The sequence below is a fragment of the Oncorhynchus kisutch genome, linkage group LG15, assembly GCF_002021735.2.
Source record: "Oncorhynchus kisutch isolate 150728-3 linkage group LG15, Okis_V2, whole genome shotgun sequence".
NCBI classification, from domain to species: domain Eukaryota; kingdom Metazoa; phylum Chordata; class Actinopteri; order Salmoniformes; family Salmonidae; genus Oncorhynchus; species Oncorhynchus kisutch.
The window spans coordinates 80,111,385-80,139,230 of record NC_034188.2 but is presented as its reverse complement, the minus strand read 5'-3'; the positions used below and the strand labels follow the sequence as shown (position 1 = coordinate 80,139,230).

General features: G+C 43.5%; 1 protein-coding gene and 1 long non-coding RNA gene across 2 annotated transcripts in view; one reads left to right on the top strand and one right to left on the bottom strand.

Annotated features, from left to right (window-relative positions):
* The window catches only part of LOC109882417 (T-lymphocyte activation antigen CD80), an 18,863-nt gene extending 13,793 nt beyond the window's left edge, over positions 1 to 5,070 (bottom strand). The window contains exons 1-5 of the mRNA XM_020474513.2: positions 4,972 to 5,070; positions 2,850 to 2,881; positions 2,252 to 2,295; positions 1,013 to 1,324; positions 177 to 455 (exon numbers count right to left, since the gene is read on the bottom strand). Coding sequence (XP_020330102.1) covers positions 177 to 455; positions 1,013 to 1,324; positions 2,252 to 2,295; positions 2,850 to 2,881; positions 4,972 to 4,980 — 676 coding nt within the window. The 5' untranslated portion in view covers positions 4,981 to 5,070. The remainder of the gene's footprint in view (positions 1 to 176; positions 456 to 1,012; positions 1,325 to 2,251; positions 2,296 to 2,849; positions 2,882 to 4,971) is intronic.
* LOC109882418 (uncharacterized) overlaps positions 3,482 to 27,846 on the top strand; it is a 24,889-nt gene continuing 524 nt past the window's right edge. The window contains exons 1-3 of the long non-coding RNA XR_002254008.2: positions 3,482 to 3,793; positions 20,544 to 20,686; positions 24,158 to 24,273. This is a non-coding gene — a long non-coding RNA (uncharacterized LOC109882418). The remainder of the gene's footprint in view (positions 3,794 to 20,543; positions 20,687 to 24,157; positions 24,274 to 27,846) is intronic.

Genomic DNA, 27,846 nt, shown 5'->3' with positions numbered 1-27,846 from the left:
TTTCCAAGTTATGTAACTTTCAAAACACAGAAGTCATCCCCATATGATGTATTTTACATCGTACATTATATGATGTAAGATGCATCATAAGGGGATGACTTCTGTACTTGAGGTAGTTTTTTGTGGAGTTTTCCTTTAAGCACAAAGTGATAGAGACACACTGTCTCAGTACTCACAGACAGTGTGTTCCTGTGAAAGGGCGCCCCCTACAGCACAGCTGAGGTTCAGCCGGGGTCCGGAGGAGCAGTTGACGGATATGGAACTGAAGACAGAGAACAGCATAGAGACTGGGTCTGTCACATCACTACTGTTCACTACTCTCCAGTGGCTCTGGTTCAGAGGAGGGTTTGGGCTCCACTCAATGTCCCTACGAGGGTAACCACTGTCGGAGGAACACGTCACCAAGCAACTGACGTTGTCACAGGCCACCGTTACAATGGGGATGCTGTAGTTGGCTGTAGATGTGGAGAGAAATAGAGATAAAGAGGGAGGAGAGTGGAAAGAAAAGAGAAAATGCTGTTTTGGACCAATAGGAATGGATTTTATGTTATCTTAGTTTTACTTCCTGAAAACACAAAGGGCAAATAAACACACACTCTCTCTCTCTCAGAGCTGAGAGACAGCCTGTCTAAGTGATAGCCAAAACAGCAAGTTCTCTCTCTCTCTCAGAGCTGAGAGACAGTCTGTCTAAGTGATAGCCAAAACAGCAAGTTCTCTCTCTCTCTCAGAGCTGAGAGACAGCCTGTCTAAGTGATAGCCAAAACAGCAAGTTCTCTCTCTCTCTCAGAGCTGAGAGACAGTCTGTCTAAGTGATAGCCAGTTTACAGCTTTCTTTTTGTAATTTATTTTCTGTGAATATATCTATGGTTTGGGCTATTACAAGCACACATCTGACAGCAAAAAATAATGTTCTCTTTCATCCAGAAAGCCATGTTTCACATGTGGGAGAATAAAATAGAAAAATGGATTAAACACAAACATGGAAAGATAGTTTGAACTGAGGTAATGTTACCTGTCACATTGAGCTGTATGTTCTCCTGCTTCTTCTTGGTTTGGTATTGAATGTGACACTCGTACAGCCCCTCATCTGACGGCAATATACTCCACAGCTTCATTGTTCGCTGTCTGGGGTCTACATGTGTACGGTTAGTGTACTCCTTAGGGTATAAGCGCTTATTCGTATGGTAGCCATTAATAAACCGGGGATTATTTCCATTGGAACCAGGTCTCTGTACGTACATGAAGACCAGATGGTTCTCACAGAGGTCTGAGGTACAGGGGATAGTCACAGCCCCGCCCACCTCTCCTATCACCATGGTGACATCTGAGAGAGAGGGAGAGAGGTCACGGGAGGCATATGCCAGAGTGTTAGGTTGTGGGGTTGTGTGGGTGTGAGGGTAGACATTAGGCAGGGTCTTTTTTGGTGACTTCTGTATTTTAGTTTTCACTTCCCAATCTAGCTGCCACTTTTGCCCTTTTCTCTCATCTGTCTGGTAGATTCCCTTCTACTGAATATAATACATAATGGTTCAGATACTCTTACTACAAATCAAATCTCACAGAGACAACATACACAAATACACACATACACTGAGTCTACAAAACATTAAGGACACCTTCCTAATATTGAGTTGCCATCAGAACAGCCTCAATTCGTCGGGGCACGAACTCTACAAAGTGTCGAAAGAGTTCCACAGGGATGCTGGCCCATGTTGACTCCAATGCTTCCCACAGTTGTGTCAGTTAGGCTGGATGTCCTTTGGGTGGTGGACCATTCTTGATACACACTGGAAATTGTTGAGCACGAAAATCCCAGGAGTGTTGCAGTTCTTGACAAAAACTGGCACCTACTACCATACCTCTGTTCAAAGGCACTTAAATATTTTGTCTTCTCCATTCACACTCTGAATGCCACACATACACAATCCATGTCTCAATTGTCTCAAGGCTTAAAAAATCCTTCTTTACCCTGTCTCCTCCCATTCATCTATACTGATTGAAGTGGATTAACAAGTGACATCAATAAGGGACATAGCTTTCACCCAGATTCACCTGGTCAGTCTATGTCATGGAAAGAACAGGTGTTCCTAATGTTTTGTGCACTCAGTGTATATGTAGACACACATTAAGGCCGGCACACACAATTTCAGCCACACATCGTCAACAGTAAAGGTATGAAAAGATAAAGTCATGGCAGGTAATGGCTTGTTTGTTATGATGTCATGTTCATGTCACTTGGCTCGCCACTTACCTTTACTTTGAAGAAACGGCAGCGATTCCAGGAAGAGGACACACCTGTTGGAAACCATACAACAGTACAATCAGCCAAGTACTGTTAGGTGAGGTCACTGTCAGTATTCCTATTGTATAATTACAGATTAGTCATTTAATAGGATATTTCTTGTACTTATTTCCTATTAAGATAAATATTACTGTCCTTTAATTACGGCCACAAAATCCTCTAAGTATGAGACTCCAGCTTTCAGGAAGGTATACTGTACCTGGAAAGCTATAGCACTCAGAAAACAGAAATTATTTCCATTTAATTGGAGACCCACAGCAGCATGCTGTCTATCAGATACCATCACCACACACACACACACACACACACACACACACACACACACACACACACACACACACACACACACACACACACACACACACACACACACACACACACACCAATGTAAACAAAGGTGTGAAGAATCGTGACTAGATAGTGGATAGCAATACAGGTGTATGTAAATCAAATTCTATGCAAATAACCAAGGTTTAGAGACATAGCTCAGGCACAATCCCACCATATTAATAATGAACACACAGTATAATAATTGAGCACATCTTACCGAAGTAGCCATTGCACACACATCCCATAGACCTGTTGAAAACACACACATTAGATCAAACAGCAGCACTCACAACCAATGATCAGCTTTCATACGATCAGATTTATATCATGAGGAACTCATTCATAAATGACGCCGAGTTTGCTTATTAATCCTCAGCTAATATGGTGATATAAATAATAAGTTATGAAGAAAAATGTCCGTTCTATATTTATCATATAAACAAAATGAATGGGCATTGAGAGAAATTCTGTCTCTGTGGTTACTTTGTTTTCTAATATTCAGTCAAGAAAACCCTAAGGGAAATCTCAAGACAAGGGAGTTATTTCAGGAAACACATTGTTCTCTTTGGGATACAAGTACAGTAGGCAAAAAGCACATAATGCTACTGTGTGGGTAGGCCTATACTCAGAGCCCAAAAGTGATCTATTTTTCAGCTATGGGATTGGATTAAATGCATACAAATAGAATGATAGAACAGGTTGGTGCTGTACTAGTGCCTCAAGATATTTGTGGTTATGGTTAATGATTCATCTCAGGGATAGGTGGTTAAGGTTAGATGTTCAGAGTTGTGGGTTTGACTGACCTAGTGTTAATCTGAAGAGAATCATTAACAACTATTGCATCGATGGAATATGACAGGCCAGAGGAGGGTTATGTGCGGGGACAGACTGAGGGAACTACGTAGCTTGTCAGATACGTTTCGAATTAATAAGCCAAGGGGAATCTCCAGAAGTGTAGAGCCCCATTGTTATGGTATCAGCTTGTAGGATGAGTTTCATTAATACAGGTTACTGTATCATCAATAGCACAACTGTGGAAAATACAACTGTGGAAAATACAACTGTGGAAAATACAACTGTGGAAAATGCAGTGCAGTAAATATACTGCTAGGTGGTTTCGAGCCCTGCATGCTGATTGGCTGAAAGCAGTGGTTTATCACGGTAAGACAATACATGTATTTTTACTGCTCTAATTACACTGGTAACCAGTTCATTACAGCAGTAAGTCACCTCGGGGGTTTGTGGTAGATGGCCAATATACCACAGCTATGGGCTGTATCCAGGCTACTCCGCATCGCGTTGTGCTTAAGAACAGCCCTTGGCCGTGGTAGATTGGCGCATAACATAAGCATGCACGTGTTTACATTCATGGTCCACTGAGCATGTTGCCAACAGTAGTCTCACACCTATAGCCATTCTGACACAGCTCATTTTATTATGATGCAGTAAGAGTGAGTCAGAAAGGAGTGGTAAGAGAAATGTGCTGAGAGGAAGTTCATGTTCAGTGTGTTACTCATATCGCAGTGAACAGGAACTCATATCCATGGACTTATTTTCAAAAGTCCTATTTTTATTTAAGTAGGCAAATCAGGTATAAACAAATGATTATTTACAATGACGGCCTACCCTGGCCAAACCCGGACAACGTTGGACCAATTGTGCGCCGCCCTATAGGACTCCCGATCACGGCCGAATCTGATACAGCCTTTATCAAAAGACAAGAGATTAGAACTTCAGAGTAATCTGACCATATCTAGCTTAACCCACTGTGTGTAAATGTTTGACTTATCTACGTGATTGACAATGTTTGCAAATAAGCAATTGACAAAAATATATAATGCACTGTCCATGCAGCAATATTAGTTTTATTTAAACTTTGACAGAGATGATGATAAAAGTTTATTTGAAATATATCATATGAAAATATGGCTGTGTTTACACAGGCAGCCCAGTTGTACCAATAACTGGTCTTTTGGCCAATCAGATCAGATCTTTTGCCAATACCTGTCATTTTTGTGGGTCCTTAGTCTGTTATCTATATTTCTCCAGATACTACTATCAACCCAAGAGTATAATTCAAATCTCTAACCTATTGCTTAGGTTAATAACCCCGAAACACTAACAGCTTCCATTCATTTAATGATATGATTTATACTCACAGTTGTCTGTCTCAGTAAGAAAAACTGAATACCATCTATTCTATTGCATTGTTGAATTAAAATGCTTCACCTTAACCAGTATTGTATTCTCTAAGTAAGGCTACAACAACACTAGTACATCCACTACAAGCCAGTCTGGAGGAGCTGTACATATTAATGGTGAAATAAAGACATTCTTACCACGTCCATGCTTTGCCTTTCTTAACAGCCGTAATTGAGTGTGAAGTCGGAGAGGTTGGTGTGTGAAGTGTTCTCAGCACACTGATGCAGTTCTTCATTCCAAAGCACGGTGGAGGGCGTGGTCAGGGGAAGTCGTTTCGCTTTTGTAGTTAAATAACCTTTACTACTGCAGCAGTGTTTGTTCGTAGTTGTGTGTGTGTGAGAGTCAATGATGTATATAAACCCTAGATTGTATTGGCCATTGAGAGGGTTTGAAGCCACCGGTCGGCCATATTGGCCCTCCCTAGTAGAAATAGTCCTCCATATAAATGAATGGAATTCTACAGTATTTAAATTAAATATTTAAAGGACAAAATAACAAGTATTTAAGTATGTTTTATTGTTGTAGTGGGGACAGTAACATTATTAATAAAAACATATACTTTTTATGTTTAGCTCACATATAATTAAAAAATATGCATTAAAGTGCAGGAGGATCGAATAAATGTAAAAAATGAATGTAGACATTAATTAATGACTTTCCATAGCTTTCAAAAACCTTTTGAAAGGAGTAGGAGTACCAAGATGGCTGCCTGGTGGCTTCAATACAGCACCACGTCGGTCACCTAAGGTTTATACACATCATTGTTGTGTGTGCTGAGGGGGTGGGGGTCAGTTAATGTCACAGACAATTGAGACTCTCACTTCCTTATAATTATATGTCACATAAACTCTACAGTTCTCTGAACACAGTGGTTCCAACTGCAATGGTTATTCGAGAACACAACAACATTAGTGAGAAATGGAACACCGTATCCATGGTGTCCCTGATGAAGAGCGATTCAGAATGGAGAATGTTTTTTGAGCCAGTGGTGTTGCTGGGACACATGTATGCCCCTGGGGATGTCCCGGGGTTTCCTGGTTTCCTGTCCTGATGTCAAAGACAAATACATGCACGGCCTCAACATATCCTACTAATATAGGGAAACACTCTTTCCACGCCACTTTGATACCGGAGTGACTTTTCAAGTAAAATCACATTTTATTGGTCACATACACTTGTTCAACAAATGTTATTGCGGATATAGCAAAATGTTTGTGCTTCTAGTTCCGTCAGTGCAGCAATATCTAACAAGTAATATCTAACAAGCAATATCTAACAAGTAATATCTAACAAGTAATATCTAACAAGTAATATCTAACAAGTAATATCTAACAAGTAATATCTAACAAGTAATATCTAACAATTTAACAACAATACCTAATACACACACATCTAAGTAAAGGAATGGAATTAAGAATATATAAATATATGGATGAACAATGTCAGAGTGTCACAGACTAAGATACAGTAGATTGTATAGAATACAGCATATTTAAACATATGAGTAAGATGCAAGATATGTATACATTATTAAAGTGGCTAGAGTTCCATTCATTAAAGTGCCAATGATTTCAGGTCTGTGTATGTAGTCAGTAGCCTCTCTGTGCTAGTGATGACTATTTAACAGTCTCTCTGTCCCAGCTTTGATGCACCTGTATTGACCTCGCCTTCTGGATGATAGCGGGGTGAACAGGCAGTCGCTCAGGTGGTTGTTGTCCTTGATGATTTTTTGGCCTTCGTGTGACATTGGGTGCTTTAGGTGTCCTGGAGGGCAGGTAGTTTGCCCCTGGTGATGCGTTGTGCAGACTGCACTATGGAGAGCCCCCCCGGTTGTGGGCCGTGTAGTTGCCGTATCAGGTGGTGTAGCAGGTTAGGTTTTAGCAGCAGGTTAGGATAATTCATGTTGCAGGTTAGGAGACTGAGGTTAAGGTTAGGAAAATACCCCAGCCAGGTGGGTACCAACTGCAGTCTCTGCACCCAGGTCTCAGCTGTAAGCACACATACCCAAGGTCTCACACCCCCAAACCAAATCAAATCTCTAACTACTAAAGAATTGTGTCAATGGTGGCACCTCCTCCTCTCCTCTGTTCACCCCCTCCCCTTTTCATTTCCTCCACTCCATTCAGGCAAGAGATACCTTAGATACCAAGAGATCAGACCATGCTGACACAGTATGCACCATGAGGGGTAATCGTAGACATGGATAAAGAACATGGTACCACACAAGCAGAGGTGTGAGAAACCTCAGTACAAACTTAGTGCAAATACGCACACACACACACACACACACACACACCACACACACACACACACACACACACACACACACACACACACACACACACACACACACACACACACACACACCGCACACACACACAACACAACACAACACAACACACACACACCACACACACACACACACACAACACAACACAACACAACACAACACAACACAACACCACACACACAACACAACACAACACAACACACACACACACACACACACACACACACACACGTTAAAGGAAGTGTGGAGGAGTTCTTACACTGTGGCCGAGGTGTGTGGGAGGAGGTATGAAATGACCAGAAGAATAACTTCAAAAGAAAAACAAGCCGTTTACAATAAAAGGAGGGGATTCCGGCAATCAATTTTTTTTAATGGGATTCCCTCAACTTTCAAAAGCATTTTAAAAGGAGAAATGTCTCTACTGCTGCCCTCTATTTGAAAATACCGTTACAGTGCATTCAGAAGGTATTCAGACCCATTGACTTTTTACACATTTTGGTACTCTCCAAATACAGGTGTGCCAAGCTTGTAGCATCATTTCCATCCCTAACTATAACATTTTCCGACAAGATAGAAATGCAAAAGGGGTGGAGTTGCAATCTATTGCAGAGATAGCCTGGAGAGTTCTGTCATACTATCCAGGTCTGTACCCAAACAATTCGAGCTTCTATTTTTAAAAATCCACCTTTCCAGAAACAAGTCTCTCACTGTTGTCGCTATGCTATAGACCACCCTCTGTCCTCAGCTGTGGTCTGGACACCATATGTGAATTGACTGTCGCCCATCTATCTTCAGAGCTCGTGCTGCTAGGTGACCGAAACTGGGACATGCTTAAAAGCCTCTTGAGACTAGGGGGCAGTATTTTCATTTTTGGAAAAATAAAGTTCTCAAAGTAAACAGGCTATTTCTCAGGACAAGATAATGGAATATGCATATAATTGACCTTCTTAGGATAGAAAACACTCTAACGTTTCCAAAACTGTAAAAATATTGTCTGTGAGTATAACAGAACTGATATTGCAGGCGAAAGCCTGAGAAAAATCCAATCAGGAAGTGACTCTTATTTTGAAACCTCTGCGTTCCTATGCATCCCTATTGAGCATTGAAAGGGATATCAACCAGATTCCTTTTTCTATGGCTTCCTTAATGTGTCGACAGTCACTAGACATAGTTTCAGGCTTTTATTTTGAAAAATTAGCGTGAACAACAACATTGCGTCAGTGGTCAGATGGTGGCTCTCAGAGTGATTTGTGCGTAATAGACAAAGGCGGCCATTGCTCCTCTCGCTCCTACTAAGAAGCCAATTCTCCCGGCTGATATATTATCGAATAGATATTTGAAAAACACCTTGAGGATTGATTATAAAAAACGTTTGCCATGTTTCTGTCGATATTATGGATCTTATTTGGAATATTTTTCGGCGTTGTTGTGACCGCAATTTCCGGTGGATTTCTCAACAAAATGTGAAGAACAAACGCAGGTATTTGATTTTCATTTACGCAGGTAAATGAAAATTTGCTGTCTAACTGGGTGTCTCGTGAGTTAAAACATCCGAAGCTCATCAAAGGTAAACGATTTAATTTGATTGCTTTTCTGATTTTCGTGACCAAGTTACCTGCTGCTAGCTGGACATAATGCTATGCTAGGCTATCGATAAACTTACACAAATGCTTGTCTTGCTTTGGCTGTAAAGCATACTTTCTAAATCTGAGATGACAGGGTGATTAACAAAAGGCTAAGCTGTGTTTCACTATATTTCACTTGTGATTTCATGAATATGAATATTTTCTAGTAAGATTTTTTGTCCGTTGCGTTATGCTAATTAGTGTAGTTGAAGACAATTCTCCCGGATCCGGAAGGGGTAGTTCTAAGGGGCGGCAGGGTAGCCTAGTGGTTAGAGCGTCGGACTAGTAACCGAAAGGTTGCAAGTTCAAATCCCCGAGCTGACAAGGTACAAATCTGTCATTCTGCCCCTGAACAGGCAGCTAACCCACTGTTCCTAGGCCGTCATTGAAAATAAGAATTTGTTCTTAACTGACTTGCCTAGTAAAATAAAATAAAAAATAAGTTTTAAAACCCTGGCCATTCTACAATCTAAGCCTGATGCCCAATCTCAATCAAATTATCAATGAACCTACCAGGTACAACCCTAAATCCGTAAACAGAATACATTACCCAGTACCGTTTGCATTCTGCTTGCAATGACAAGTGGCTGACAATGTTATAGATAAAACCAAATGCATTCTTTTCAACCGTTTGCTGTCTGCACCCGCACACCCGACTAGCATCACCACCCTGGATGGTTCCGACCTAGAATATGTGGACATCTATAAGTACCTAGGTGTCTGGCTAGACTGTAAACTCTCCTTCCAGACTCATATCAAACATCTCCAATCTAAAGTCGGCTTTCTATTCCGCAACAAAGCCTCCTTCACTCACGCCGCCAAACTTACCCTAGTAAAACTGACTATCCTACCGATCCTCGACTTCGGCGATGTCATCTACAAAATAGCTTCCAATACTCTACTCAGCAAACTGGATGCAGTTTATCACAGTGCCATCCGTTTTGTTACTAAAGCACCTTATACCACCCACCACTGCGACCTGTATGCTCTAGTCGGCTGGCCCTCGCTACATATTCGTCGCCAGACCCACTGGCTCCAGGTGAACTACAAGTCCATGCTAGGTAAAGCTCCGCCTTATCTCAGTTCACTGGTCACGATGGCAACACCCACCCGTAGCACGCGCTCCAGCAGGTGTATCTCACTGATCATCCCTAAAGCCAACATCTCATTTGGCCGCCTTTCGTTCCAGTTCTCTGCTGCCTGTGACTGGAACGAATTGCAAAAATCGCTGAAGTTGGAGACTTTTATCTCCGTCACCAACTTCAAACATCTGCTATCTGAGCAGCTAACCGATCGCTGCAGCTGTACATAGTCTATCGGTAAATTGCCCACCCAATTTTACCTACCTCATCCCCATACTGTTTATATTTATTTACTTTTCTGCTCTTTTGCACACCAATATCTCTACCTGTACATGACCATCTGATCATTTATCACTCCAGTGTTAATCTGCAAAATTGTCATTATTCGCCTACCTCCTCATGCCTTTTGCACACAATGTATATAGACTCCCCTTTTTTTTCTACTGTGTTATTGACTTGTTAATTGTTTACTCCATGTGTAACTCTGTGTTGTCTGTTCACACTGCTATGCTTTATCTTGGCCAGGTCGCAGTTGCAAATGAGAACTTGTTCTCAACTAGCCTACCTGGTTAAATAAAGGTGAAATAAATAAAATAAATAAAATAAAGATATCATCCTAACCAACTTGCCCTCCAAATACACCTCTGTGGTTTCAAACAAGAACTCAATGATCACTGCCTCATTGCCTGCATCCGTAATGGGTCTGCGGTCAAACGACCACCCCTCATCACTGTCAAACACTCCCTAAAACATTTCAGCGAGCAGGCCTTTCTAATCAACCTGGCCTGGGTATCCTGGAAGGATTTTGACCTCAATCTGTCAGTAGAGGATGCCTAGTTATTCTTTAAAAGTGCCTTCCTCACTATCTTAAATAAGCATGCACAGATCCCCAAAAAATGGAACCAGGAACAGGTATAGCTCTTGTTTCACTTCAGACCAGACTGCTCTTGAGAAGCACAAAAACATCCTGTGGCGTACTGCATTAGCATCAAATAGCCCCCATGATGTGCAACTTTTCGGGGAAGTTAGGAACCAATATATACAGGCAGTTAGGAAAGCTAAGGCTAGCTTTTTCAAACTGAAATTTGTATCCTGTAGCACAAACTCCAAAAAGTTATTGGACACTGTTAAGTCCATGGAGAATAAGAACACCTCCTCCCAGCTGCCCACTGCACTGTCACCACCGATAAATCCACTATAATTGAGAATTTAAAGAATAATTTTTCTACGGCTGGCCACGCTTTCCACCTGGCTACCCCTACCCCGGGCAACTGCCCTGCACCCCCCACAGCAACTCGCCCAAGCCTCCCCCATTTCTCCGTCACCCAAATCCAGGTAACTGATGTTCTGAAAGAACTGCAAAATCTGGACCCCTACAAATCAGCTGGGCTAGACAATCTGGACCCTCATTTTCTAAATTATCTGCCAAAATTGTTGCAACCCCTATTACTAGCCTATTCAACCTCTCTTTCATATAGTATGGGATTCCCAAAGATTGGAAAGCTGCCGCGATCATCCCCCTCTTCAAAGGGGGAGACACTCTAGACCCAAACTGCTACAGACCTATATCTATCCTACCCTGCCTTTCTAAGGTCTTCGAAAGCCAAGTTAATAAATACATTAACAACCATTTCTAATCCCACCGTACCTTCTCCACTATGCAATCTGGTTTCAGAGCTGGCCATGGCTGCACCTCAGCCACGCCAAAGGTCCTAAATGATATAATAACCGTCATCGATACGAGACATTACTGTGCAGCCATATTCATCAACCTGGACAAGGCTTTCGACTCTGTCAATCACCACATTCTTATCGGCAGACTCAACCGCCTTGGTTTCTCAAATGACTGCCTTGTCTGGTTCACCAACTACTTCTCTGATAGAATTCAGTGTGTCAAATCGGAGGGCCTGTTGTCCAGACCTGTGGTAGACTCTATGGGGGTGCCACAGGTTTCAATTCTCTGGCCGAGTCCCTTCTCTGTATACATCAATGATGTCGTTCTTGCTGCTGGTGGTTCTCTGATCCACGTCTATGCAGACGACACCATTCTGTATACTTCTGGTCCTTCATTGGGCACTATGTTAAGTTTTAACTAACCTCCAGATGAGCTTCAATGCCAAACAACTCTCCTCCCATGGCCTCCAACTGCTCTTAAATGCAAGTAAAACTAAATGCATGCTCTTTAACCGATCGCTGCCCGCACCTGCCCGCCTGTCCAGCATCACTACTCTGGATGGTTCTGACTTAGAATACGTGGACAACTACAAATACCTAGGTGTCTGGCTAGACTGTAAACTCTCCTTCCAGACTCACATTGAGCATCTCCAATCCAAAATTAAATCTAGAATCGGCTTCCTATTTAGCAAAAAAGACTCCTTCACTCACGCCGCCAAACATACCCTCGTAAAACTGACTATCCTACCGATCCTCGACTTTGTCGATGTAATCTACAAAATAGCCTCCAACACTCTACTCAACAAACTGGATGCAGTCTATCACAGTGCCATCCGTTTTGTCACCAAAGCCCCATATACCACCCACCACTGCAACTTGTATGCCCTCGTTGGCTGGCCCTCACTACATATTTGTCGCCAGACCAACTGGCTCCAGGTCATCTATAAGTGTTCGCTAGGCAACGCTCCACCTTATCTCAGCTCACTGGTCACGATAACAACACCCACCCATAGTATGCGCTCCAGCAGGTATATCTCACTGGTCGTCCCCAAAGCCAACCCCCTCTTTGGCCACCTTTCCTTCCAGTTCTCTGCTGCCAATGACTAGAACGAATTGCAAAAATCGCTGAAGCTGGACACTGATATGTCCCTCACTAACTTTAAACATCAGCTACCTGAGCAGCTAACCGATCGCTGCAGCTGTACATAGCCCATCTGTAAATAGCCCATCCAATCTACCTACCTCATCCCCATCTTTTTTCTATTTACTTGTATGCTCTTTTGCACACCAGTATTTTTACTTGCACATCATCATCTGCACATCACTCCAGTATTAATTTGCTAAATTGTAATTACTTCGCTACTGTGGCCTATTTATTGCCTTACCTCCTCATGCTATTTGCACACACTGTATATAGACTTTATTTTTTCTATTGTTATTGACTGTATGTTTGTTTATTCCATGTGTAACTCTGTGTTGTTGTTTGTGTCGCAATGCTTTGCTTTATCTTGGCCAGGTCGCAGTTGTAAATAGCCTACCTGGTTAAATAAAAGTGATTTTTTTTTTTAACAATTGAGGAGAAGTGGGATAACATTCCACAGGCCACAATCAACAGCCTGATCAACTCTATGCAAAAGGGATGTGTCGCGCTGCATGAGGCAAATTGTGATCACACCAGATACTGACTGGTTTTCTGATATACGGCCATACTTAAAAATAAAAAAAGTATCTGTGACCAACAGATGCATATCTGTATTCCCAGTCAGGTGAAACCCATAGATTAGGGTCTCAATTAATGTATTTCAATTGAATGATTTCCTAATATGAACTGTACTCAGTAAAATCTATGAAATTGTTTGAAGTTGCGATTATATCAGTATACTTTTCCCGGGGGAATAGGTGTTATGGGTCAATGAAGTTGAAATTATGATGAAGTGAAGATTAGCAGGATTGTGTCTGTTGCATAGCAACATTTGTGGAGAACAGGTGAATGTTGAAACAATTTGGCAAATAATTGTATGTGAAAGTGATATTAACTCATTTCTAAGTAAAGTGTAATCTTTGTCTCATAAGTATAAAAATCACCATAATTTTGGCTACCATGGCTGGAAGAGATATCAGTGACATTGAAAGAGGGGTCTCAAAGGAGCATAGGGATTTAAAGAGTATGTGTGTGTGTGTGTGTGTGTGTGTGTGTGTGTGTGTTACTTCAGGTAACTGCCAGAATAAAGGAAACACCAACATAAAGTGTCTCAATAGGACGTTGGGCTTTGCTGGGGCACATAAATTGCTCAGAGCCCCCTCACTTTGTGGGGGCATCGGGCATATCCAGTATGCAGGTTTTAATATGCTGCAATGGCCTTTGGAGCGTAATATGTATTACGCTCCAAAGGCCATTGTTGCACTTCAGTGGTCGTATTGATGATTTTGAAGTAATTCAAATGTATGTGTTGTGCAATCCCATTATGCTTTGTACAATTTGAAACTTACACTAATAGCACTTGGCCTATAGATCTGTCTGGACATCATCCTGCTACAGTAACTAAACTACACTGCTCAAAAAAATAAAGGGAACACTAAAATAACACATCCTAGATCTGAATGAATGAAATATTCTCATTAAATACTTTTTTCTTTACATAGTTGAATGTGCTGACAACAAAATCACACAAAAATTGTGTCTGGATCTCCTCCCAGACCTGGACTAAAGCATCTGCCAACTCCTGGACAGTCTGTGGTGCAACGTGGCGTTGGTGGATGGAGCGAGACATGATGTCCCAGATGTGCTCAATTGGATTCAGGTCTGGGGAATGTGCGGGCCAGTCCATAGCATCAATGCCTTCCTCTTGCAGGAACAGCTGACACACTCCAGCCACATGAGGTTTAGCATTGTCTTGCATTAGGAGGAACCCAGGGCCAACCACACCAGCATATGGTCTCACAAGGGGTCTGAGGATCTCATCTCGGTACCTAATGGCAGTCAGGCTACCTCTGGCGAGCTCATGGAGGTCTGTGCGGCCCCCCAAAGAAATGCCACCCCACACCATGACTGACCCACCGCCAAACCGGTCATGCTGGAGGATGTTGCAGGCAGCAGAACATTCTCCACAGCGTCTCCAGACTGTCACGTCTGTCACATGTGCTCAGTGTGAACCTGCTTTCATCTGTGAAGAGCACAGGGCGCCAGTGGCGAATTTGCCAATCTTGGTGTTCTCTGGCAAATGCCAAACATCCTGCACAGTGTTGGGCTGTAAGCACAACCCCCACCTGTGGACGTCGGGCCCTCATACCACCCTCATGAAGTCTGTTTCTGACCATTTGAGCAGACACATGCGCATTTGTGGCCTTGGGGAGGTCATTTTGCAGGGCTCTGGCAGTGCTCCTCCTTGCACAAAGGCGGAGGTAGCGGTCCTGCTGCTGGTTTGTTGCCCTCCTACGGACTCCTCCACGTCTCCTGATGTACTGGCCTGTCTCCTGGTAGCGCCTCCATGCTCTGGACACTACGCTGACAGACACAGCAAACCTTCTTGCCACATCTCGCATTGATGTGCCATCCTGGATGAGCTGCACTACCTGAGTCACTTGTGTGGGTTGTAGACTCCGTCTCATGCTACCACTAGAGTGAAAGCACCGCCAGCATTCAAAAGTGACAAAAGCATCAGCCAGGAAGCATAGGAACTGAGAAGTGGTCTGTGGTCCACACCTGCAGAACCACTCCTTTATTGGGGGTGTCTTGCTAAATGCCTATAATTTCCACCTGTTGTCTATTCCAGTTGCACAACAGCAGGTGAAATTGATTGTCAATCAGTGTTGCTTCCTAAGTGGACAGTTTGATTTCACAGAAGTGTGATTGACTTGGAGTTACATTGTGTTGTTTAAGTGTCCCTTTATTTTTTTGAGCAGTGTATTTCCACCACTGGTGAGAATATCTTCTTCCAGCCATGTTTACTGAGGTTTCTGAAACAGATTCTCCTTGTTAATGTAAAGTGCATGCTGTTCAGCATACATAATACACATTGTGTATTAGTTGTTCATTGACCATGGCGCTGTAAGGTCATCAGGAAAAAGAGCACTTACTGTATCCTGCATACCAGGTAAAGGCTTTTCTAATCTGGTACTGATAAAACAATCCTAGATTATAATTGAAATGTAATGTATTTAATTACTGCCTTTTTCCATATGTTTGCCCAAGTGTATGTGTTTGTGTGTGCCTGCGTGCTTCTCTGCCAAGTAAGAAACCAAACAAAATGATGATTGACATCTTCCATGCTTTCCATGATACAGTACAGAGAGGAATTTATCTTACAATTTGAAGCCTGAAGTGTGTGTCTAGAGTTATGTTTGATTTATAATGTCTGTTAACAAGGGTGATATTGCCCTACACACTATTGTTTGTCTTGGCATGTTGCTCTGACAACCCAAGAGAGTAGACCCAATAGAAATGGAATGCTTTAGCTGCACACCAGCAACTCACATTCCTCCCATTATCCCCAAGCTACCTGTAACCATTCATTCATTAAGATTATTTTGAAGTTAATACGAACAGTAATGCCTGTTGACTGTGTTGTTTGTATAAAGAATGGATGTACTGACATGGCCAACTAAAATTCAGATACCTATTTTCCTGGGGTGCGTTCATTACACAGGTTCTGTTGCAAAACATTAGTCTGTTACAAACCGTTTACTCTAGGAACCAAATGGAAGCAAACAGAGAAAAAAGAACATATCGGAGAGGGACCTACATGGATTTGTTCAATAGAAACTATAATTTTGGTTGCAAAACTTTTTCCCGCTTGGAGGAAATGGTTTGCGCTGCAAAACGTTTTGCAACAGAAAATGCATAATGAACGCACCCCAGGATAATCGCAGTAGGACCTTGTGCCTAGAGTCAACTGAAAAACACAGTAGTGTGGAAGACATTTTCCCTTGTATTTGCTTCTCTGCCAATTACAGTACATACTGGATGCCTAATAATTTAATTGAATCCTATGTCTGTAGCCAGCAACAGATTGTGCTGTGCAGTGTAAGACATGATGCTAGGGCCCATGTGACATGCCTTATTTAAAGCTTTTTCACCAAACTGTCCTCTTTATTTTTATGTCAGATGGTGTCAGCACTATCCTCAGATGATATGACAGTTTCTCAAAGGAGCCTTGGCGGGAAATGATGCTGGAGTTAGTATTTTTATTGTCCAAAAAAAGAAACATCCTCTCCCTGTCAACTGCGTTTATTTTCAGCAAACTTAACATGTGAAAATATGTGTATGAACATAACAATATTCAACAACTGATACATAAACTGAACAAGTTCCTAGGAGCATGTGACTAACAGAAATTGAATAATGTGTCCCTGAACAAAGGGGGGGGGGGGTAATATCAAAAGTAACAGTCAGTATCTGGTGTGGCCACCAGCTGCATTAAGTACTGCAGTGCATCTCCTCCTCATGGACTGCACCAGATTTGCCAGTTCTTGTTGTGAGATGTTACCCCACTCTTCCACCACGGCACCTGCAATTTCCCGGACATTTCTGGGGGGAATGGCCCTAGCCCTCATCCTCAGATCCAACAGTGCTCAATAGGATTGAGATCCGGGCTCTTCGCTGGCCATGGCAGAACACTGACATTCCTGTCTTGCAGGAAATCTTGCACAGAATGAGCAGAATGGCTGGTGGCATTGTCATGCTGGAGGGTCATGTCAGGATGAGCCTGCAGGAAGGGTACCACATGAGGGAGGAGGATGTCTTCCCTGTAACGCACAGCGTTGAGATTGCTTGCAATGACAGCAAGCTCAGTCCGATGATGCTGTGACACACCGCCCCAGACCATGACGGACCCTCCACCTCCAATTGATCCCGCTGCAGAGTACAAGCCTCGGTGTAAACGCTCATTCCTTCGACAATGAACGTGAATCCGGCCATCACCTCGGGTGAGACAAAACCGCGACTCGTCAGTGAAGAGCACTTTTTGCCAGTCCTGTCTGGTCCAGTGACTGGGTTTGTGCCCATAGGAGACGTTGTTGCCGGTGATGTCTGGTGAGAACCTGCCTTACAACAGGTCTACAAGCCCTCAATCCAGCCTCTCTCAGCCTATTCCGGAAAGTGTGAGCACTGATGGAGTTTTATCATAAACGAAAAGTACAGCTTGTAAACAAATTATAGTGTTCAAAAACCACATTGATAGATTCATATTAATTTAACTGACAAAAATACTGTTGTTGAGGTCAGTTCCTTATTTTGGGACATCAGAGGTCAGCATGTGGGAGAAGTGGGAGCTCAGGATGATAGAGCAGTTTCCCACTAGTAATTACCAGTTGGAGCAGCCAGTTCAAGTGGATTTTTCCCAGTCGTATGTGGTAAATTCCCACTTCTCACTTCCTTACAAATTCAGCACATTGTCACATTCATGTCATGTCGGAAACTCAGGACCTCCAAGTTAAATTGAACATAAATTATTTGCGTATAGTTTTCAATTGGTTGATTCTGATACTTCCCAAGTGGGAAACCCAGGTATCAAGTCGGAGTAAGCAAGTCGGAAATTTGGGGGTTTCTGACATGACACCAATTTTTCTGTGAGTAGTTTTCTATTATGTTTTGAAGAATGTTGTTTGTATTTTTTGTTGTTGGATCAGTTTGGCCTGTCTCGGTAGGGGGAGGCGGAGCTAAGGCTACAAAAGGCTGTGTAGACCAGACCATGAGAAGAAACCCTGTGGTGTGTGTGTGTGTGAGAGAGAGAGACACGTCAACGATTTTGGAATATACTGACAGTAGCATGCTACTGTATGGAACCCTAATGGGCCTAAACACAGGTCAAGACCAAGTTCATGCCTAATGTGTCTGTAATTTTTCTTTTTGTCCTGCCGTAATACCTGGAACTCCACATTTTGGGGGGTGAAATAAACCAATGGTGACTTCGTACCACTGCCTCCATGCTGTTAAGTCTCCTATCTACTGGGCCAACCTGACAGGCAACAATAAAATGATCAAAGTTTACATTCAAAATATGACAGCTATTTTTCCTATCAAGTATGCATGCCATTATATATCATGCTTAAGTAGGAGTTGAAATGGTTATTCCATCAAACTTTACTAGATTAGTACATTAGAACAGAACATTCAGGTTAAGGGTCAGTGGCCCAAGCCCACAAACAGGAATGTTCCAAGTTCAGACAGAAGGGGAAATCAGATTGCTATGATTCCTAGGAACTTTACTTTTGGTTTATATTTTCATTTGTTGTGCTACTAGTACTGCCCATTGGTGTTAAGTAGGCAGCTACAGTAGCTGGAAGTTATTAACATATTCTTTCGTTGAATGTATTTTATTTGATCTGGGTGCCTACATCACCAGCTAACACCATGCTCCCGTACTCAGGCTGTGAAAAACACAGAGAGAAATAACAACTTGTCAGATGTGCATTGAAGACTGATGTGTTCCTGACCTGACTTTTCAAAATGCCATTGTAGAAAAAGCCCCAAAAGACAGCAGTGGTGTCGCTCTTCATTTCTTGGTTATTCTGTGGTCCATATCAAGTCCGCTAGAGATTGGTGCCGTGACCCGGATCAACATTATCAGCTGCAGCGGATCGCCAGGGGACCCTTACACAGAACTGGATTGACATCACACGTTAAGAATATTTCAAGGCAAGGTGATCTTTGTACAATACATATAAAGCCCGCTACAGATCTCACCCTCATCTTGATCATGAAAATTCACCCCCCCCCCCCCCCCACTTCAGACCATTCTGGACTTTGACCCTCATCCACCGCTCCATATCATCAGAACTGAAACCCATATTGTTTGCTTCCAATACAGCTCTTTCTTCTCCAACCTTTTCTCCATTTCCTCCATTTCGTCCACACTACCCTCCGCCATTTTGACTGTCAGCAGACCCTCCACGTGCTTCTTTTCGCTGCACTTTCCAAGCTCTCCATACTGTCAAATCCATATGAAATAGCTAAGTAACTGTAACTTCTATGAGACAAGTTTAGCAACACACGAACATAGCATGAACAAAATATTCCAACAATACAAGTTTCACATCAAACAAACTTTGGCACCATTTTGTTCGACCTGTACGGAGCCAATGTAGCCCAACTTCTCAAAATCAGTCCAAAAATGTGTTTGCTGCAACCTTGTCTACTTCTCTCATTGATTGAGACAAGTGAGTGTCATCATGACATGTGACACCTTGGTGAGGAGCCACCTGTCTCAATCAATGAGAGAAGATTTGAAATAGACATGATGGGAGCGTACATATTGTTGGATTACTTCACAGATCAAAACATTTATTTATTTTAAATAACGCAAACGCACCACCTGCAACAGGACCCAAATCGAGAACAAACACATTATCGCCAAGTTAAGGTTGGTCAAAATATACTCTGTGCTGTACCAAACAGTACCTAACCTGGAACTCCCAGGAAGGGATAAGGTTGGTTGATTTAACCAAAAATCTTTCATTAAATCACATTATCTGGTGTAACAATCTGTAGATAGCAAATATTATGATTATTATTACCATGAGTATTTATCCTGCTACTAGTAACTTCTACCCATTCTATTACCTATTTGGATTTTTATATTAGGATTATTATTACCATTGGTATTTATCCTGCTACTAGTAACTTTTACCCCTGTTTACATGTCTTTTTACAAATTTTGTTACGTAAAGATATATTTTTTTCACTAATCAATCTGCACACAATACCCCATAATGACAAAGCAAAAACAGGTTTTTAGAAAATTAGTAGTATTAGTAGTAGTCTTCTCGGGTATCGTCCTTTTATTATCCATTCATAGTGTGTTCTTGTCCTTAAACGCCAGTTTAAAATGTGTGTGATATTGCAACAAATTTCCCCCAAGGGGACAATAAAGGCAGTAAAGTAAAGAATGTTCCAGCCCAGATTGACCTCATCAGCCATCTGTTCACTCACCGGACCCCAGACTCACCCCAATCAATCATGTCATTGTCATCAGGAAAGGGTGTGTGTGTATGTGTGTGTGTGTGTGTATTGACTGTATCATCCGCCTGTGTGTATCAAGACTACAGTGGTCTGGCTGGTGTGTCTGGCTAACGCTGTGGAGCTGGTGGGGGTGAGCAGAGACAGCTGGGATGACGTATGGGAGGCAGAATGACCATGATCCCTTTCCTGAGACACACATGCTCAGACTCATGGATGTCATTGGTATGCCACACACACACACACACACACACACACACACACACACACACACAACCCTGCACTCTATGTCCAGTTAGTTTATTATGGTGGTGTCATTGCATTCTTTCAGATGGCCGCCTATGTGTTTCTGACTATGTATTTATGCGTGTCAGGCGGTGCTCTGGGCAGGTACGGTGCACTGTGCAGGTACGGTGCACTGTGCAGGTACGGTGCTCTGGGCAGGTACGGTGCTCTGGGCAGGTACGGTGCTCTGGGCAGGTACGGTGCCGCTGGGCAGGTACGGGGAGCTGGGCAGGTACGGTGCCGCTGGGCAGGTACGGGGCGCTGGGCAGGTACGGGGAGCTGGGCAGGTACGGGGAGCTGGGCAGGTACGGGGCGCTGGGCAGGTACGGGGCGCTGGGCAGGTACGGGGCGCTGGGCAGGTACGGGGCGCTGGGCAGGTACGGGGAGCTGGGCAGGTACGGGGCGCTGGGCAGGTACGGGGCGCTGGGCAGGCACAGTGCGCAATAAGCTGATGGGTTTTAAACTTTTTATGGACCCCGTTCCTGTCTGTGAGTGAGAGCCTGAGAGTCGGCGTGGTCATCTGTGAGCAGTGGGTATCTGCCTGGGAGTACCTGAGTGTACCGGTGTGGAAGAGATACACCGGTAAAAGCAGAACCCCCAGGCCATGCACAGCCTGGCTCAGAGAGTGGACAAGATACACCAGCGGTCACTCATTCTGTGTCATTAACCCCATTTTCACAAGTAAATGACTCCCTCTGTCTGAACTGCCTCTTTATGGATCCTTTTGGCTAAGTCACTACACCCCACTTCCTTTTTTCTCATGTGAGAATGTTCTTGATATTCTATCCTGTGGTTACTGATGACGCTTTACCATATGAGTTAATGACGTGTGTACACTGTCTGTTCTATCCTGTGGTTACTGATGACGCTTTACCATATGAGTTAATGACGTGTGTACACTGTCTGTTCTATCCTGTGGTTACTGATGACGCTTTACCGTATGAGTTAATGACCTGTGTACACTGTCTGTTCTATCCTGTGATTACTGATGACGCTTTACCATATGAGTTAATCAAATCAAATCAACTGTTATTAGTCACATGAGCCGAATACAACATGTGTCGACCTTAAGGTGAAATGCTTACGTACAAGCCCTTAACCAACAAGAGGCAATATTGGGAAAAAAATACAGCAGTAAAATAACAGGAGTGGGACTATATACAGGGTATTACGGTACAGAGTCAATGTGGAGGCTATATACAGGGTGTTACGGTACAGAGTCAATGTGGAGGCTATATACAGGGTGTTACGGTACAGAGTCAATGTGGAGGCTATATACAGGGTGTTACGGTACAGAGTCAATGTGGAGGCTATATACAGGGTGTTACGGTACAGAGTCAATGTGGAGGCTATATACAGGGTGTTACGGTACAGAGTCAATGTGGAGGCTATATACAGGGTGTTACGGTACAGAGTCAGTGTGGAGGCTATATACAGGGTGTTACGGTACAGAGTCAATGTGGAGGCTATATACAGGGTGTTACGGTACAGAGTCAATGTGGAGGCTATATACAGGGTGTTACGGTACAGAGTCAATGTGGAGGCTATATACAGGGTATTATGGTACAGAGTCAATGTGGAGGCTATATACAGGGTATTACGGTACAGAGTCAATGTGGAGGCTATATACAGGGTGTTACGGTACAGAGTCAATGTGGAGGCTATATACAGGGTGTTACGGTACAGAGTCAATGTGGAGGCTATATACAGGGTGTTACGGTACAGAGTCAATGTGGAGGCTATATACAGGGTGTTACGGTACAGAGTCAATGTGGAGGCTATATACAGGGTGTTACGGTACAGAGTCAATGTGGAGGCTATATACAGGGTGTTACGGTACAGAGTCAATGTGGAGGCTATATACAGGGTATTACGGTACAGAGTCAATGTGGAGGCTATATACAGGGTGTTACGGTACAGAGTCAATGTGGAGGCTATATACATGGTGTTACGGTACAGAGTCAATGTGGAGGCTATATACAGGGTGTTACGGTACAGAGTCAATGTGGAGGCTATATACAGGGTTACGGTACAGAGTCAATGTGGAGGCTATATACAGGGTTACGGTACAGAGTCAATGTGGAGGCTATATACAGGGTTACGGTACAGAGTCAATGTGGAGGCTATATACAGGGTTACGGTACAGAGTCAATGTGGAGGCTATATACAGGGTTACGGTACAGAGTCAATGTGGAGGCTATATACAGGGTTACGGTACAGAGTCAATGTGGAGGCTATATACAGGGTGTTACGGTACAGAGTCAATGTGGAGGCTATATACAGGGGGTATCGGTACAGAGTCAATGTGGAGGCTATATACAGGGTCTACCGGTACAGAGTCAATGTGGAGGCTATATACAGGGGGTATCGGTACAGAGTCAATGTGGAGGCTATATACAGGGTCTACCGGTACAGAGTCCATGTGGAGGCTATATACAGGGGAACCGGTATAGAGTCAATGTGCAGGGTACCGGTTAGTCGAGGTAATATGTACATGTAGGTAGAGTTATTAAAGAGACTATGCATAGATTACAACAGAGAGTAGCAGCAGTATAAAAGTGGTGGGGGCAATGCAAGTCGTCTGGGTAGCCATTCGTTTAGCTGTTCAGGAGTCTTATGGCTTGGAGGTAGAAGCTGTTTAGAAGCCTTTGGACGGAGACTTGGCGCTCCGGTACCGCTTACCGTGCGGTAGAAGAAAGACCAGCCTATGACTAGGGTGGCTGGAGTCTGACAATTTTTAGGGCATGGTATTGAGGTCCTGGATGGCAGGAAGTTTGGCCCCAGGTATGTACTGGTCCGTACGCAGTACTCTCTGTAATGCTTTGCGGTCGGAGGCCGAGCTGTTGCCGTACCAGGCAGTGATGCAACTAGTCAGGATGCTCTCGATGGTGCAGCTGTAGAACCTTTTGTAGAACTCATGGACGCTTAGTAAAGCTCAAACCAACTTTATTCTCCCACTGGGTCAAACAGCTGCTTAAAACACAAAACATTTTCACACAATCGCTGGTATTTAACCCTTTCTCCTATGCCGAGCCCCTCCTAACACATCTGTACAGCTAATACACCTCTTTTGCTAACCAGAAGATTAGTGATATATGTTCTTCCTCACTTCATATTGACCCTGGAGTGATCCTCACTCCTCCCCAACTCATGGCTGTCATGTTGACTTGTACCAGACTGTGGCTCTTCTCCTTCAATATGATCCCTGATGGCTAACAATAACATATCCTGACAGAATGTAAACATTCTACATTCCCCTCTCTCCCTAAGCGACATGGTTAATGATACTTCATATATTCAAGTTTAGAACTCAACCCGTCAACAGCCTCCCATATGCCATATAGCTTCCATTGATCACACTGTTGCAAGTGAATAAGCTATATGGTGATTAAACCGTTTTCTCTCTTTCAGTTTGGACATGGTAGACTTTATCTCAGTGAACTGTGATCCAGTGAAGGCAATGATTGATGACCTAATTCAGAGACTGTTTGGCGCCCTGCAGATATCCCTCATGATCTCCAAACAAAGTAAATCCTGGATCCTCACATGAAATATATGCATTTAAATCAAATGTACTGTATATATGCAAATCTCCCAGTGACACCTGTCAGTGGAGGCTGCTGAGGGGAGGACGGCTCATAGTAATGGCTGGAATGGAGTCAATGGAAACCATGTTTTTGATACAATTCAATTGACTCCATTCCAGATATTATTATGAGCCGTCCTCCCCTCAGAGGCCTCCACTGACACCAGTGAATGATTGACGTATCTTGTGTGCAGGGGCTTTACGACAGTTTAGTTCACATCACAGAACAAGTGTCACATATCCTTTCTCTTTTATTCTATTTTCATTGTTCTTTGCTTTCCTGTCCCTCTCCCTCCCCATTTCTCCCCCTGTTCTCCCCCCTCCTGGCTATACCCAGGACATAGACAGTTTTGCGACTGAGGCCATGGAGACCTGGCTAGCCACTATAGCTAAGATGAAGACCTGGCTAGCCACTATAGCTAACACCAGACACAGATGAAGACCTGGCTAGCCACTATAGCTAACACCAGACACAGATGAAGACCTGGCTAGCCACTATAGCTAACACCAGACACAGATGAAGACCTGGCTAGCCACTCACAGACCGTGTGCCCTCAGACCCCTACTACACCACTACCACATATATACAGTACAAAATACATGTGTATGTTTGTGTATAATGCGTATCCTATCTTGTGTGTATATGCATGTGTCTTTGCCCATGTTTGTGTTGCTTCACAGTCCCAGCTGTTCCATAAGGTGGTTTTTAATCTGTTTTTTAAATCTAATTGTACTGCTTTCATGAATTACTTGATGTGGAATAGAGCTCCATGCAGTCATGGCTCTATTTAGTACTGTGCGCCTTCCATAGTCTGTTCTGGACTTGGGGATTGTGGCATTTTTATCATTCTGGACCTCTTGTGGCATGTCTTGTGGGATATGCGTGGGTGTCTGAGCTGTGCGCCAGTTGTTCAAACAGACAGCTCGGTGCTTTCAACATGTCAATACCTCTCATAAATACAAGCAGTGATGAAGTCAATCTCTTCTCCACTTTGAGCCAGGAGAGATTGACATGCATATTATTAATATTAGCTCTCTGTGTACATCCAAGGGCCAGCCGTGCTGCCCTGTTCTGAACCAATTGCAAGTCCTTTTTTGTGGCACCTGACCACACGACTGACCACACGACTGAACACGACTGAACATGATGCAACAAACCTAGGGCCTGTAGGACCTGCCTTGTTGACAGTGCTGTTAAGAAGGTAGAAACTAGGACCTGTAGGACCTGCCTTCTTGACAGTGCTGTTAAGAAGGTAGAAACAGGGCCAGTAGGACCTGCCTTGTTGACAATGCTGTTAAGAAGGTAGAAACTAGGGCCTGTAAACCTGCCTTCTTGACAGTGCTGTTAAGAAGGTAGAGCAATGCTTTATCATGAACATACTTCTCCCATCTTAGCTACTGCTGTATCAATATGTTTTGACCATGACAGTTTACAATCCAGGGTTACTCCAAGCAGTTTAGTCACCTCAACCTGCTCAATTTCCACATAATTCATTGCACAATTTAGTTGAGGTTTAGGGTTTAGTGAATGCTTTTTGTTTTAGAAATATTTAGGACTAACTTATTCCTTGCCACCCACTCTGAAACTAACTGCAACTCTTTGTTAAGTTTTGCAGTAATTTCAGTTGCTGTAGTAGCTGACATGAATAGTGTTGAGTCATCCGCATACATAGACACACTGGCTTTCCTCAAAGCCAGTGGCAATTCATTAGAAAAGATTGAAAAAAGTAAAGGGCCTAGATAGCTACCTTGGGGAATTCCTGATTCTACCTGGATTATGTTGGAGAGGCTTCCATTAAAGAACACCCTGTGTCACACCCTGATCTGTTTCACCTGTCCTTGTTATTGTCTCCACCCCCTCCAGGTGTCTCTTGTTTTCCCCAGTGTATTTATCCCTGTGTTTCCTGTCTCTCTGTGTCAGTGTATTTATCCCTGTAATGCTCCGGGTGTTGTGGGTGTGGAGTCAGACGCAGGAGACAGAGAGTGCAAGGCTGTGCTCTTTTAATGCACCAACGCACCATAGGGTGCTCACAATAATAACGGCCCCAAACACGGGGAATGAGAAAGGTAAAACTGAAATTTCACTACCAGGAACAAACACGTTCCTCTACATTAGAGCCGAAGGTTACAATCATTAATCCCGCACAACAACCAGATGTCTAATAAAGACAAACTAATCATTCACCAACAGGTGCTACCAATAAACATACAAGGAGGGGGAGGAAAGACAATCAGTGTCAGCTAATAGGCCGATGACGACGACCGCCGAGCGCCACCCGACCGGGAAGGGAAACCACCCTCGGTCGGACTCGTGACAATCCCTGTGTTTCCTGTCTCTCTGTACCAGTGCATTTATCCCTGTGTTTCCTGTCTCTCTGTACCAGTGCATTTATCCCTGTGTTTCCTGTCTCTCTGTACCAGTGCATTTATCCCTGTGTTTCCTGTCTCTGTGTCAGTGTATTTATCCCTGTGTTTCCTGTCTCTCTGTGTCAGTGTATTTATCCCTGTGTTTCCTGTCTCTCTGTACCAGTGCATTTATCCCGGTGTATCCTGTCTCTCTGTACCAGTGCATTTATCCCGGTGTATCCTGTCTCTCTGTACCAGTGCATTTATCCCTGTGTTTCCTGTCTCTCTGGGCCAGTATATTTATCCCTGTGTTTCCTGTCTCTCTGGGCCAGTGTATTTATCCCTGTGTTTCCTGTCTCTCTGGGCCAGTGTATTTATCCCTGTGTTTCCTGTCTCTCTGTGCCATTTCGTCTTGTATGTTCAACCAGCATTTTTCCCTTTCGCCTGCTTTTTGCATTTCTCATTTTTCTAGTCCTCCTGGTTTTGACCCTTGTCCATTTCTGGACTTTGTACCTGCCTGCCTGACCTTTCTGCCTGCCTTGACCTTTCTGCCTGCCTTGACCATGAGTCTGTCTGCCACTCTGTACCTCCTGGACTCTGTACCCACCTGTCTGACCTTTCTGCCTGCCTTGACCATGAGCCTGTCTGCCACTCTGTACCTCCTGGACTCTGTACCCACCTGTCTGACCTTTCTGCCTGCCTTGACCATGAGCCTGTCTGCCACTCTGTACCTCCTGGACTCTGATCTGGTTTTGACCTTTTTGCCTGTCCACGACCATTCTCTTGCCTACCCCTTTGATTTAATAAACATTGTAAGACTCCAAACATTTGCCTCCTGTGTCTGCATCTGGGTCTCGCCTTGTGCCTTGACACACCCTCTGTATTCTGTTAGACAGGTAACTCTTATCCACAATATAGCAGGGGGTGTAAATCCATAACACAAGTTTGCCAGTAACATAACACAAGTTTGCAGCAGACTATGATCGTTAATGTCAAAGGCTGCACTGAGGTCGAACAAAACAGCCCCCACAATCTTTTTATCATTCATTTCTCTCAGCCAAACATCAGTCATTTGTGTTAGTGCTGTGCTTGTTGATGGCCTTAGTGTTGCTTTGATGTTTGTGCGATGTTCCATATATCCAGCCCCAGTTCTGTAATGCTGTCTGAG